General features: G+C 38.5%; 1 protein-coding gene across 1 annotated transcript in view; it reads left to right on the top strand.

Annotated features, from left to right (window-relative positions):
* The window catches only part of SLC9A4 (solute carrier family 9 member A4), a 39172-nt gene that overhangs the window by 17499 nt on the left and 8131 nt on the right, over positions 1-13542 (top strand). The window contains exons 5-8 of the mRNA XM_030551754.1: positions 3142-3344; positions 4264-4350; positions 5993-6063; positions 8046-8207. Of these exons, the coding sequence (XP_030407614.1) occupies positions 3142-3344; positions 4264-4350; positions 5993-6063; positions 8046-8207 (523 nt within the window). The remainder of the gene's footprint in view (positions 1-3141; positions 3345-4263; positions 4351-5992; positions 6064-8045; positions 8208-13542) is intronic.

The raw sequence follows: 13542 nt of genomic DNA, 5'->3' as shown, positions 1-13542 counted from the left end.
CCCTTCCCAAGCTCTCCAGGGGTTAGGGTGAGCTGGTCACATGGTAAAATGGAAAAGGCGTGGCAGAACACTCATGATCCCTGGCTAGTAACCCAGCCCTGAGGCTGCTCTGACATATTTTGGTAACTGAATTGGCTCCTGGTATCCCAGGATTGGGGAATTGGAGAGGTAGCATGCAGCTAACTTTGCCCCATGCCCTCTGGTCCTGAACCAGCCAGATCCTAGGATTGGGCACAGTGTTTTTATCAAGTAAATGTAAGTGTTACTACTAATTGTATACAATTCCCAAAACAACTAGTCAGTAAGCACATTGCATTCAGACACGATTATTCCTTATTTTAATTTATTTATATATCACTGAATGAAACAGGGCTCCTATGGTCATGTAATTAAAGTATGTGTCATGTAATTAAAGATTGTACCATAATGCATATGCACAAGGCGGCAAATTAAGGTTGCAGAGGCAACCTTAATTCTGGCATTTCTTAATTTCTGAGTACTTGACTTTGCAACCTTAATGCATGATTTTAGTGTGCAGTTATCTTCGTTTTTTAAATAAAGCAAACTAAAAAACCAGAAATTCCATCATATTGGCACTCATGTGGTCATCAGCTAGGTTGGAACCTTTTGATTCACCTCACAAACCTCTGCCACTTGAGCTAATGAAATAACCAATAGCAATGGTAGGTTGACATCCTGTATGTGGCCCTGCGGTAGAGAGGTATAAGATTTTGCCAGTGGGTTTCACAGATATTTGCTGGCAGTAGAGAAATGGTGAATCTTGGGGATCTTCCAGACTCTGGAGGGGAGTGTGCGCTAGTGGGTAAAGACTCTTCTGCCCTCTGCTCTTAAGTGTGACCCCTCCTGCTCCATCCCCACTCACCTGTCCCCATCCCAATTTTGTCTCTTTGCCACCCCCGGCTCCTTCTCCCACTCCATTCTCCTCTGGCTTCTCATCGTATGTCATGTTTCCCATTGAGTTCTAGTCTCCACCTCTCAACTTGCTGACTAAGCCCCAAGATCCCCGTCCACTCCCAGTTTCTCTCCTTCCCTACATCTAATTCCAGTCTCCTTGCCCAGCCAGTCCCAGTCTCCTCCCCTGTCTGCAGCTCCTCATGCAGTCTCATTGTTCCTCCCTCCCAGCCAACTGAGTCCCAACCTCCCTGTCCCAGCTGCTTTCACCAAATCCCTGTCCCAGGCTCCTACTTATAGGCTGGGATTGGTTGGGGAAGAAGACTTTCTCCCTCTTTCCTGGCTCCCAGTCAGTCTCCTTGCACAGATGTTCCCAGTTTTTCTCCCCCTCTTTAGTCTCCTTGTCTCCATCTGCTCCTCTCCCTCCTCGATTCAGCTTTTGTCCCTTCTGCATTCAAATCAGGTGGCTTTCTTCTCTGCACTGCGTGGGTGCCAGCAAGGGGCGGCACAGAGACCACAGGAGAGACAGGCTCTGTGCTCTCAGTTCCACTGCCTGGCCTCACCCTGGGAGCAGCTGGGTTTAGCCACTATAGGGAAATTCCAGCTTTGCTCCTGTAGCCCTGGTCCTGTAGCATGCTCATTATCTCTGTGGGGATAGTGCAGGCACAGCCTGGTCACACATTGGAATAGTGAGAGGATGGACTTAGTTCAATTACTCTGTGATGGTCCATGCAGTCTGCTCAATGCTAGGAGCTGTGAGAGGCTGGAGCATGCATGGTGAGATGGAATCCTAGGAGAGTTTAAGGGGGAAGATGAAGAAGTCATGTGCAAATTGAGATTTTACAGTCTTATAACTTGGCCACATGTGAAAAATTTTTAATGGGTACAGCAAAAGGCACATCCCTGGCACAAAGGCCACCTCCCTACTAAATTTCCAGTCCCTGTTCCAAAGCATGGGGGTTTTAGAGCTTTTCAAATAAAGGTCACCCATCAGCCTGAGTCAGATACCCAGCATGGAAAACTTCAGTTTGACAAAGCTACAAGCAACTGAAAACAGGATCTCATAATGGGAAGTGCCATGCAATCTTTGTAGTGTTATGAGGGCCACCAAATAATAATCCAATAAGCTTGTTATTGGGTTGATATATAAAATGGATTTTTTCTAATTATAATGGTTCATTATTTACATCAGTCATGGTGCTCATATCAAATGCAGATACAAGGGCATTTCATTAAGAAAATAAAGCTGTTGGAAAAGGACCCAAGAGGGTAATGGAAAAAAACAAGCAAGCAACTAAATATACTGTAGGCAGAAGCTGCAGTCCACACCCAGCCACATAGAATCATAGAACATAGGGCTAGAAGGGACTGCAAGGGTCATCTCTGTCATGCAGGCTGTCACATTAGTTTTACCTTTAATTAGAAGCAAAACAAATCAGGAGAATTAAGCAGCTTCCACTATAGCTGTTTTGTTACCGAATGCCTTTAATGGGAGTCAGTGAAGAGCACTGGACTGCTACTCAGGAGTCCTGGACTCTATTGTCAACTCTGCCCTTGGTTTGCTGGGTGATCTTTGCTATATCTTTCCACTCCTCTGTTACTCAGTTTCTCCTTCTGCAAACTAGGGTTATTGATACTGAACTACTAATGAAAAAGCACTACATAAAGACATAGGTATTATTATTATTATTATTATTATTATTATTTTATTATTATTATTTATTATTTTATTTTATTATATGCAACTATCAAAACTGTTCAAGCACTGTTCAAACACACTGGTCCTCTACTGTGTGGGAAAATGACTGGAATAACTTAGAAGGGAACCAAAATGCACTGGAGTGAAAGGGAAGAAGAAATGCTTGAAAGAATATTGTAGGAGAAAAAGAAGGAAGAGCTGTTATCTAGGATATCTTCAGATCACCTCAGTGACAGGCCTGTCTAAAATACAAATGGTGGTGGATAATATCACTTATCTCATCTTCTGATCCTACTCAGCAAAGTTAAAATACAAAACATTTAGAAACCTACATTAGAACATTGTGTTAAAATTTCTCATAGACATCATAGTATAGTTAAAAATAGCCTCAACGAATGACCAGAAAAGAAGTTACAAGCACCCACAATTGCAAAGAAAACAGTGTTTGTGGCTTAAAGGCTAAAGATGCTGTTGCACTTTAAGTATTTTTCTTTGTTACTTGGTTAACAATAGTTTTTCCTCCCTCCTAGGTGTGTTTGCTCTCTTTTATATCAGCAACAAGTTTTGGACTTATCCCTTCACCATTAAAGACCAACTCATTATTGCCTACAGTGGCCTTCGAGGAGCCAGTAGTTTCTCCCTTGCATTTTTGCTTCCTATGTATCTCTTCCCTAGAAAGCACATGTTCATTACGGCTACTCTTGTAGTTATATATTTCACTGTGTTCATTCAGGTAAGCAGGTTTCATAATGGGTTCATTTCACACAACAGCGATGCCTAGAGGCTTCATAGTTAAGCTTATACTGAGATTTGCACTTGAATCAGGATTAAATCCTTCTATTTTATACTTTAGTTGCTGGATAGAGTCTCCAGATGTAATGCAATAACCCTTTGCTGGATAATTAATTTTTTCTTATAGTTTCGGTTAAATATTTAGTAACTCCACCACTGGAAGTATTTAAAAACAGATTTCCTTAAAATTTCTCTGAAAATTATGTTCCAATTTTTTACTTCACCTTGTAGTCTGATATTCAAGAGTAGTTGTTCCTCTTTTGTGTCATAACTAGGGCTATGCAGGATGGAAATTCCATTTTGTGAAGGATTTTGTGATTTCAACATTTGTCTTTGTTCTGATTAGGAATGAAACTCCACAATTTAGAAATTCTTTACAAATGAAAATCCTGAAAAAATGTGTTTGGGGTGAATCATTTTATTCTGACATAGTCTTTTAAACTATTATATTACATTATATTATACAGTTTTTAAAATTAAATCAAAAGTTTTAAAAATCAAAATATTTCTTTCAAAAAATGTCAAACAGCATGCTTTCATGTTGTTGAAACTATTTTTTCCCTCTGGAATTAAATATTAGGTATGAGTGGTTAGTAAGCCAGGTAGTTTACAGAAACTAATTCTTACAGTTGGTTAGAAAATGCTAATGAAAATCTAATTTTGATTAAAAAAAAAAGGAAACTTTTTTTCAGAACTTCCCCTACACCTCCTACTCCATTTTTCAACCAGCCCAACTGATAACAAATAAGCCCTATATTCTAGACAAAGTGATCAAATAAAAAATAGTCACTTCATCTTTTGCTTTTTATCTGCCTGTTTCAAACAATAAATAACTTCCTCACTCATTTTTCTAAATACAGGGAATCACAATTGGTCCACTGGTCAAGTATCTAGATGTTAAAAAGACTAACAAGAAAGAGTGCATCAATGAAGAGATTCATGTACGAGTAAGTTGTCTTTATTGATTAACTGTATCCTAGAAAGAGAATGAATGGGAGTTCCAAATTTGCCCAAGAGAGTTAGGCACCCAGTTCCCATTGAAATTCATTGGGCAAATAAGCCCCTTTGGCTCCTTTGCAAATCCCAGCCAAAATATCTTAATAAAAATATCAGATGGTGTTTGAGTCCAAAGAAGCTGTTGTAAAGTAATATGTGACATCCTCTGGATATGGATGCCACGCCACCTCACTATAATTTCAAAACTACAGAATGGAACTTTTTATAAAGACACAACAATGAAACAATGTAGCAATTGGATTCCAGTCTCTCTACCTTGACACTTTGTAGCCATTGAGAAAAATCCCAGCATCATAACAATAAAAAGTCAGGTTTGAAAAATCCACTCACCAGCTCACATATAGTGTATATCCACACTGTGATCAGTGGTGTGACTGCAGCACAGATAGACATACCCAAGCAAGCTTTGATCTAGCTAGCTGGAATAATAATAACATCAAAGCTGGGGCAGCATGAGTTTAACTGCTCAACTACATACCCAGGTCTCAGGTGGGCTTGTACAGTGCCTGTTGTTATTCCAGCTAGGTTAGATCAAAGCTAGCTCAGATTATGTCTACATATGTTGCAGTCACACCTCTGATTGCAGTGTAGGCACAACCATAGTGAGTAGGCATCTTTCCCAGCAAGTGCCACCAACTTCTGCAAAACCTGAGCTCTCATTAAAATGCTTCTTGTCCTTATGCTTGAGAAGAATAATATCCAAGAGTGAACTGAGTGTAAAATGGCATAGTCATTTTCCTGAATCTGCAGTTAGGCACCTTCATTGTCTCCACTGCTGCTCATGCTATGCCATGCAACAATGGTTCAGAAATGTGGTTCATTCCACTACCATCTTTTGACCAGCTTGAGTACATACTAAAAATGGAAACATTTTAAATCAGGATACTCTGTTTTATTGATTACAAATGAATAAAACTTCAGGATTCATTTTGAAAGACTCTGAATCATTTTGGAAGATGATTTATTTTCTTCTGAAACATTTTACTTTAAGTTTACATCCCATAATATGTACAGGTAGGCTAGAGAGAAGGTCATTAAACTAGTTTAACAAAACTGTACAAAACACTTACACATGTGGTTAAATTTACCCATGAGTAGTCCCATTGAAATTAATGGGACTACTATATGTATAAAGTTAACCACATATGTAGATGTTAGTAGCAGCTAACTTTAATTTGATCTGAAATTAACCTCAGTGCTTTTACCTTTATATTGAAGTCAGATATGATTTTATCTAAAATAGTATTACTTTTAGTAATTTGGCTGTCATAACTGGAGATTTTAAAGCTGTTTCTGCTCAGGTTGAAAACACATCAAGGTGCCTGCAAATTCTGGTAATTAGTAGCAGATTTACTTGTATAGATCAAACAATCTTAAGGAAAAATAAAAAGATAAGAGACATTGGCATATGGGGAAGTTTGTCTGGATTTTTATAAAATTTTAGATTTTCTAAGAGTTGTTTAATTTGAATAAGTGTCTAAATTCCTTAGAATCTGGTCTTCGATTACCTAAGAATTGTTTTGACACTGATTTCATGTTATGACCATTGGTTTGTTGTATTTTTTTCTCTAGATGATGGATCACTTGAAGGCTGGAATTGAAGATATATGTGGGCATTGGAGTCACTATCAACTGAGAGACAAGTGAGAATGTTTTGTTACTGTCTGGTATAATAAAATAATTTAGCTGTGACATATTTATCTACTCAAAGGTAAATACGCTTTGTGTTCTCAGAAGGTTAGATTAGAATGAAAACGTTAGGGATATGCGCCATATCCTGTTCTAAAATATAACCCGAGCTCTTGACTGATCATCATCTTTTGGAGTGCAACATTCATATATGTTTCACTGCTGTGCCTCCTCAAAAGCTAGGAGGAGATACGCGTGATAGAGGAGGAGCATGACATGCACACTCATGCCACATGCCCGTGAAAACCTGCAAACAAGGCCTAAATGTAAGCCTGTCATTCTTCAAAAGTGGTCTATTAAATTGCAAGCTGCTTAAGGTATGGATCTATCATTTTATTTGAATGTAAATCGCCATGCAAACATATGGGGCAATGTAGACAGCTCATAATAAAGTAATAAATAGTAATTTTTTCCTGGTCTCAGAATGATACTGCCTTCTGTATCTAGGAGAGAGCACAAAAGTGATGTTTGTATTAACTTAATAAAGGAATTATATGGGAGCAGCATTTACCTTCATTGGTAGATGAGACAATTTGTGATGTTGACTTGATGTTCTAAATTGCCATTTGATTTGTAACCTTTCCATTATCAGATCTGAATATGGAGATACACATATGGTCATCAGTCTGCCCAATACCTCTGCAAGCTCAGATGGTTGCTGTATAGCAGTAACACAAGCCTTTAGGGGGTGAAATATCTTTTCTGCCTGCGAGATGGCCTTCATTTCAATAAATTTATGAACTATAGAATTTATATGTAATGGGCTAAAAATGACCTTCCAGAGACTATATTGAGGATAACAATGGTGCATAGGCTATAGAATTCCCTATTTGAAGCCACAGACGCAGTTGAAGGCATTGCAACTGAGATAAGCTGCATTTCTGTCACTTCTCTCAGATCCACCCAATAGACCTGATAGGAGGAGTCTATGAATACTACTAGTAAATTACTGTTTCAGTCAAGGTAAAGGCTAAAGAAACACATCATATGAAATATTTATATGAGAATCATATAAAAATGAAGGTATTCCTTACATTAAGATTAAGTAATATGCTTTTAAGAATTGATTTACCTTGATTAACCGACACTCAGGGTAACTTCCTGTGGACTAGAGAGCTCTGCAGAGCATCCTTGTTCACAGAACAAAGCAGAGCTACATACAGTCTTCTGTTATAGCAACAAATATTAAAAACCATTGCTTATTATAAGAAATTGTATAAACTCTGTACTGCTTTTCATAACACTCTAAAGCACATTTCTCTGCCATAACAAACTGCCCCATTGAAAAAAAAATTATAAGAAGAGCTGCTCCTGTTTTGTTAAGCTAATGCCTGAAAGCCAATACTTGTGTATGCAGCACATTAGTGGTATATTATCATATGCAGCGTGCATACAGACATCATTTTTCTGTCCATTCAATTTCGCTGGCATTCAGAATATTAGGACATATATATTTTCCCCTAATTGTCAGGATTTAAAATGATCAGCAACATAATGGGACCTAACTACTGGGCCATTTAGAACATTATTGGTGTCTGGCTGAATAGGCCAGCGTTGCTGTAAGTGCAGCTGCTGCTGTTATGCCTTATTAGAATACAACATTTGTACAAAAGCATGAAATACTGGCCCCTTTTCTCTTTTCATACAATTGTGGTGATGCTATATGCTAACACTCACCCAACCTTCTTTTTGAGATGATTGCAGCTTGTTTCTTTCTTTTGTATAGTAGATTTACCATCTCTGTGGACCAGTAGGCCATGCCCTTTGTCCTTCAATAGGTTTCTGTTCACTGGTCCTTCAGCAGGCCACGGATGCCTACAATTTGGCTTCAGTTTCCAACCTGCAATTATATATATATATATATTTGATGGATCCTGTCAGAAAGGAAGATAGACTCCTTTCCTTCTTACATTTGCTTTTCATTTCTGTTTCATAGATTTAAAAAGTTTGACACTAAATATCTAAAGAAAATCCTGATCCGGGAGAACCAGCCCAAATCCAGCATTGTATCTCTGTACAAGAAGCTGGAAATCAAACAGGCCATTGAGATGGCAGAGAGTGGGATGATAAGTTCAGCTGCATCTACAGCTTCTCTCCAGTGAGTATCAGCATCATTACAGCTTACCAAACGGGAGAGAGAGAGAGGAAGGGGGCCGGGGGATATGAAGAAATAGCTGAGGGAGACAGGGACTTTAAAGAAATATGACAAGAACAAGGTATTGTAAGAGGAGGAATAATGGTAAGGTGCTGGGACCTGTTACATAGGAAAGGAAATGTTCAGCGATGGTTCTGAGTTTACAAAGAGGAAAAAGATTGCCTCTTTACCCATGTTTTTCAGCAGCGACAGGCAAGCCTGCAAAGGCCTGGAGATTCAGGTCTAGATTCAGTGGTATTCGCTGATAGCTTTGCACTGCTCCAGTGATGAAAAGAGGCCAGATGCTTCATGTAACTGGCCAGTAAATTCTGGTTTGCGGCTGCTTTGTGTTGAAAGAGCAACACAAAGAAATGGAGTGTACTGGTTTGTCTGGCCCTCAGTTCAGATTAGTAACCAGAAATCTGGGATCTGTAAATTTGGGTATCACTCTCATAAGACCGGGCTCTCTTGTAAGATTGCTACTTCAGACTGGGTCAGAATGCCATAAGGACAGGCTTTCTTGTAGTATTTTGGAACTTCAGCTTCTAGTCTTGGCCAGAACTCAGGTTACTCCTGGGGGCATTCTGCACCAAAAACATTTTAATATTATGCTCACAATATTTTAAAATTCTGCAAATTGTATTTGTCAAAATAAGACTACAGAATCACACCAGTTTCAATTATTTTGGTAATTTGTTTCAAAATACCGGTCAGTAAGTATGGTTTTGTTTTTTTTGTTTGCTAGTGAGAGGATAACATTAAAGGAAGCATATGGTCATGATCTCTGTGAATTTTCCTTTTACTGTATGTCAGAAATATTTCTGAGCTGCATGTGGGCAATACAAATAGCAAGTTTGAAAGAAAAGTTGTGACAAGCAAACAACATTTTTATTTACTTTCTTTAAAAACATAAGACCAACCGATTTAATGTAGTTTTATACATTCACTCCTGAACTGAGTTTGTAGGATGAATAATATCATTCTAGAATAAATAATTTGCTCAGGTGGAATTGGATCTTACTCTGGGCCAGATTCTGATACTTTTTACTCACAATAAATTGTCCCTTACTTTTTAAGCAGACAATGGAACTGTTTGAGGAGAAAGGGGCTACTGAAGGTCAGGGTATCAGAGTGAGTAATCCCATTGATTTCAGTGAAACAGCTTGTAGTGTAAGGCACTATTCAATGTGATGAGGGTGGCAAAATCTGGTCCTAAATAAATAATTCTGGAAACTAAGGGGTTTGGAAAGAAATGTTGATGCATTTAATATAAAGCCACATTTGCAGTGCAATAATAACATGATACATTTCTCCTCAGCCTTTTTGAACAGTTTCACAGGCATATCATTGCTATCTGGGGTTTTCATGCTTTAGAGACAAGGGGAAGAAATCTCTCTAATAATCAGGGCAGATTTCAGTTGAGCCTTCTGGATTCGCTCCAGGCTCAGAACTTCCATTCATGTCAGTGGGATTCCTACAGCTCGACTATGTATTTGCCAATTGACTGTGTAACAAAGCATCTAGATTTGCAATAAAATATAGCACTTAGTTATACTGGCTTAGAGAACATAAGCCTTAGAAGTGGGGATTTCAAAAGGCAAAGCAAGTCCCAGCAGATGCTGTATATACCACATTTCTATTTCTGTATTTTAGACAATATACTTTAAATATAATCACAAGAAAAACAGGATGGGCTTGTTTCTGAGCTCACTTTTGCTGGTTTCACACTGCTGTGACTCTTTGGACATCAGGGGAGTTAGTCTTGATGTATGCTGGTGTAAGCAGGCTCAGAATCAGACTGAGTGTTTTCATTGCCAGTGACACTTTTACACAAGCGCTATCCCACTAGGATGCTACTTTCTTCTTAGTAGAAATGGACGGAGAGTACGGAAAGTTCAAAATGTAACAAAAAATGGGGAAAAAATTAGATAAGGTTTTTTTGGGAATTTGGTTTTTATTTTTTAATCAGCTCTATATTTTTAGAACAAATGTGGACAGTATTTTGGGTTCATTCATGATCAGAATAGATTTTTTTTGCCATCCCAGAGGTATAACCAATTGCTATGCACCCGAAATTATATAATATCAGCAATGTTTTTGCAAATATAACACCTGGACTTGGCTCTGCGAGTAAAATGCAGGAAGTTGCAATAAGCATCAGAGAAAGAATTTTAATAAAGATGATTTTATGGGGGCTGGTAACAGGTCAAACTTGTTTTAGCTGAATGCAGGTTTTGAAATATATTGTATATTGTGAAATATTAATTAAAGGAGAGCTTATTAAACTGAAAAAATAACCTTTTCTCCATTCCCCAGGTAGGCTCACTGTTATCATTGTGGCAGGTTAATGGCTAATCCCATGCAAAGAGTATGCTTTTTATTTGTTCTTTAGAACTATACAGATAATCTTCATGTTGTTTGTTCTGTTACTATTTCAGTTCAGCTGAAACTGAGGGTATTTTATTTGAGTCACCTAAAGAGTGAAATGATAACAAGCATTGAGATGATTTAAGGCTTGAATTTCCATCTACATCTGCATGCAGTGGGGAGCCAGATTGGGTTGATCTGGAGTGGGGAAAGTAGCAGGATGAAGTGATCTCTACATGATACCATTCTTCTCGATACTTTCCCAACCCCTTTTCCAATTCTGTGATATAAAATCCCTCTATAGTGCATCACAGGCTTCTGGTTCCATAGGTCTAGGGAGAAGAAGGGGGTAGAGAAGCAATTACTCTTTGTGGCATCAGCCATGAGGGGATAGTACTGCATAAGACATCAGTTATCAAACTATGTTTCATGGACAATTGTGGTGTGTGGACCACATGTCAGTGGTCTTCAGAGAGTTGAAAAGCAGCCACTTCAAAAAACCATTAGCAATTTAAATGGTGACTGGAACAAACCACAAGCCCCTCTCCCCAATTTAGAGCTCTAATGTGTGCATTTATAAGTCCCTAGACAAGGGGCCAGGCTAAATGTGTCTTATTTATTTATTAAACTAGACTATTTAAATGGTTACTTTTTTTTAAAATGTGTTTTTTCTATAAATGTTGGATTTTTTATGGCTGACTTGTTCCTTTTCTAACTTGTCATTTTTCACCTGTGATATATTTTGTATCACTACATATAGACAACAGTTGATCTCAGCAACTGGCCATTTCCTAGAGATGGGCCACTTTGGATCTCTAACACATTTGAATTTTGGTAGTGTTCAGATTCAAATGCCTGAACCCAAACCTATCCCTATGGCTTTGGTTTCAGTTTGGATGCTGTCAGGGCTGAATCCCCACTCTGGCACTTTGAGTGCAGAAGATGGGGGGCCTGCAAGGATTCAAAAAATTAATACTTGCCACTCTAGGTTTGTATTAAACTCCCACGGTTACAGTTTTTCTCTGACCTTGGCTTGGTAAACACTACCACCACCCAAATGCAAAAAAAGCCAACCATCCTGGGACTCAGGAAGGAGCACTTGGGAATTCCTCTCTGTGGGGTACCCTCAAGCCCTTTCACACACATACCCTCCAGGGAAAAGCTGAGAAAGAAAACAAAGAAAATTAGCTATTTCTACCAGCTAATTAAACAACATGTGCACAAACCTCTTAGGACACCAAAAATCCAATCCTGTTCTTAAAAAAGGTAAATTTTATTAAAAACGAAAAAGGAAGAAAAACCATCTGGAACTTAAGCTTTTGCTAGATTTTAAAAGCACAATTCCAAAAATTAAGCACCCAAACTAGCTTTTTTGGGAGTTCAGCTTAAAGGTTGCAAGCAAACAAAAGCATCAAGGGTTAGCACAGAGGAAATCCACATGCGAAAATAAAGAAATAAACCTGATCACGTCTATCTAAACATTCCCTGTCCCCATTATTCCTTCTAGATATGGAAAATATTTTTTCATACCTGGTTCAAATCTTACACAGATTGCTGCTTATAGCATGGCTGCTCTGGGTCTCTGCAGCCCAGAGAGAACAACAGACAACAAAGGGAAGTTTTTTCCCCATTTTAAAAAGTTCTAGCCTTCCCATTGGCTCTTTTGGTCAGGTGCCCACTTCCCCTTTTTCCCCTTTTTTGTACCTATGCAGGGAGGCTTTTTAACCCTTTAGAGGTACAGCAAGCTGGGAACAGCTACCAAGAGGGATTTTACAGCTAACTGGCTGGCTGGGTGTCCATAAATGGGAGCTACCCACCCTTCATTTATCACAGATGCAAAACCCGATAAGGCCTTATTTCTGGTTGTGCTTTGAAGAAGGTGGCAATTTCGCAATTGCAATGAATGGTGGCAATTTTGTGAAATTAGTTGTAATTGACCATCATACAGCCTGGATTATGCACTGAACCTGAATACCAAGCCCTAGCCTAAACTAATCCATATCTGAACATCAGTGCTCTGGCCCAAGTCATGAATCATATAACAGTTTTTAGTTTATTCCACACACAGCTTCTTTTTGCTATTAAAGGCTGTATTATTTTGCTAATGTAAGGGAAACTGAAAGCACAATCCTGTCATAATGTTATTAAAGGAAACACGCCTTTAATCAAGCCATTTACCACATTTACATCACTTAATATGAAGAAAAAGCTGGACAAATAAATATTATATGGTATATGACTAAGTTCTCACAGAGGTTGACCTGGCATATCCAGTTAGCATTTCAGATCAACCAGCTTCCATAGTTTAACACTTTCCTCCAAGACCCTACTGTATGGAAGGGAACTTTCCTTGTTAACTCTTAAAAAGCAAAGGTTGGCTTCTATTGTAAACTGAATGGCAGCTTATTGTATCTTCACAGTATGTTAATAGATGTTTTAGTTGTTTTCAACCGGGCAAACTGGTTGAAACTATCGTAAAGAACAATATTATCAGACACATAGAGGAACATAATTTGTTGGGGAAGAGTCAACATGGTTTTCATAAAGGGAAATCATGCTTCACCAATTTACTAGAATTCTTTGAGGGGGTCAACAAGCATGTGGACAAGGATCTAGTGGATATAGTGTGCTTAGATTTTCAGAAATCCTTTGACAAGGTCCCTCACCAAAGGCTCTTAAGCAAAGTAAGCTGTCATGGGATAACAGGGAAAGTGCTCTCATGGATTGGTAACTGATTAAAAGATAGGAAACAAAGAGTAGGAATAAATGGTCAGTTTTCAGAATGGAGAGAGGTAAATAGTGGTGTCCCCCAAGGGTCTGTACTGGGCCTAGTTCTATTTAACATGTTCATAAATGATCTGGAAAAAGGGGTAAACAGTGGCAAAATTTGCAGATGATACAAAACTACTCAAGATAGTTAAGTCCCAGGCAG

Source organism: Gopherus evgoodei, chromosome 1, assembly GCF_007399415.2.
Source record: "Gopherus evgoodei ecotype Sinaloan lineage chromosome 1, rGopEvg1_v1.p, whole genome shotgun sequence".
Taxonomy (NCBI): Eukaryota; Metazoa; Chordata; order Testudines; family Testudinidae; genus Gopherus; species Gopherus evgoodei.
Note: the sequence above shows the minus strand (reverse complement) of the source record. Positions and strands in the feature narration are given on the sequence as shown.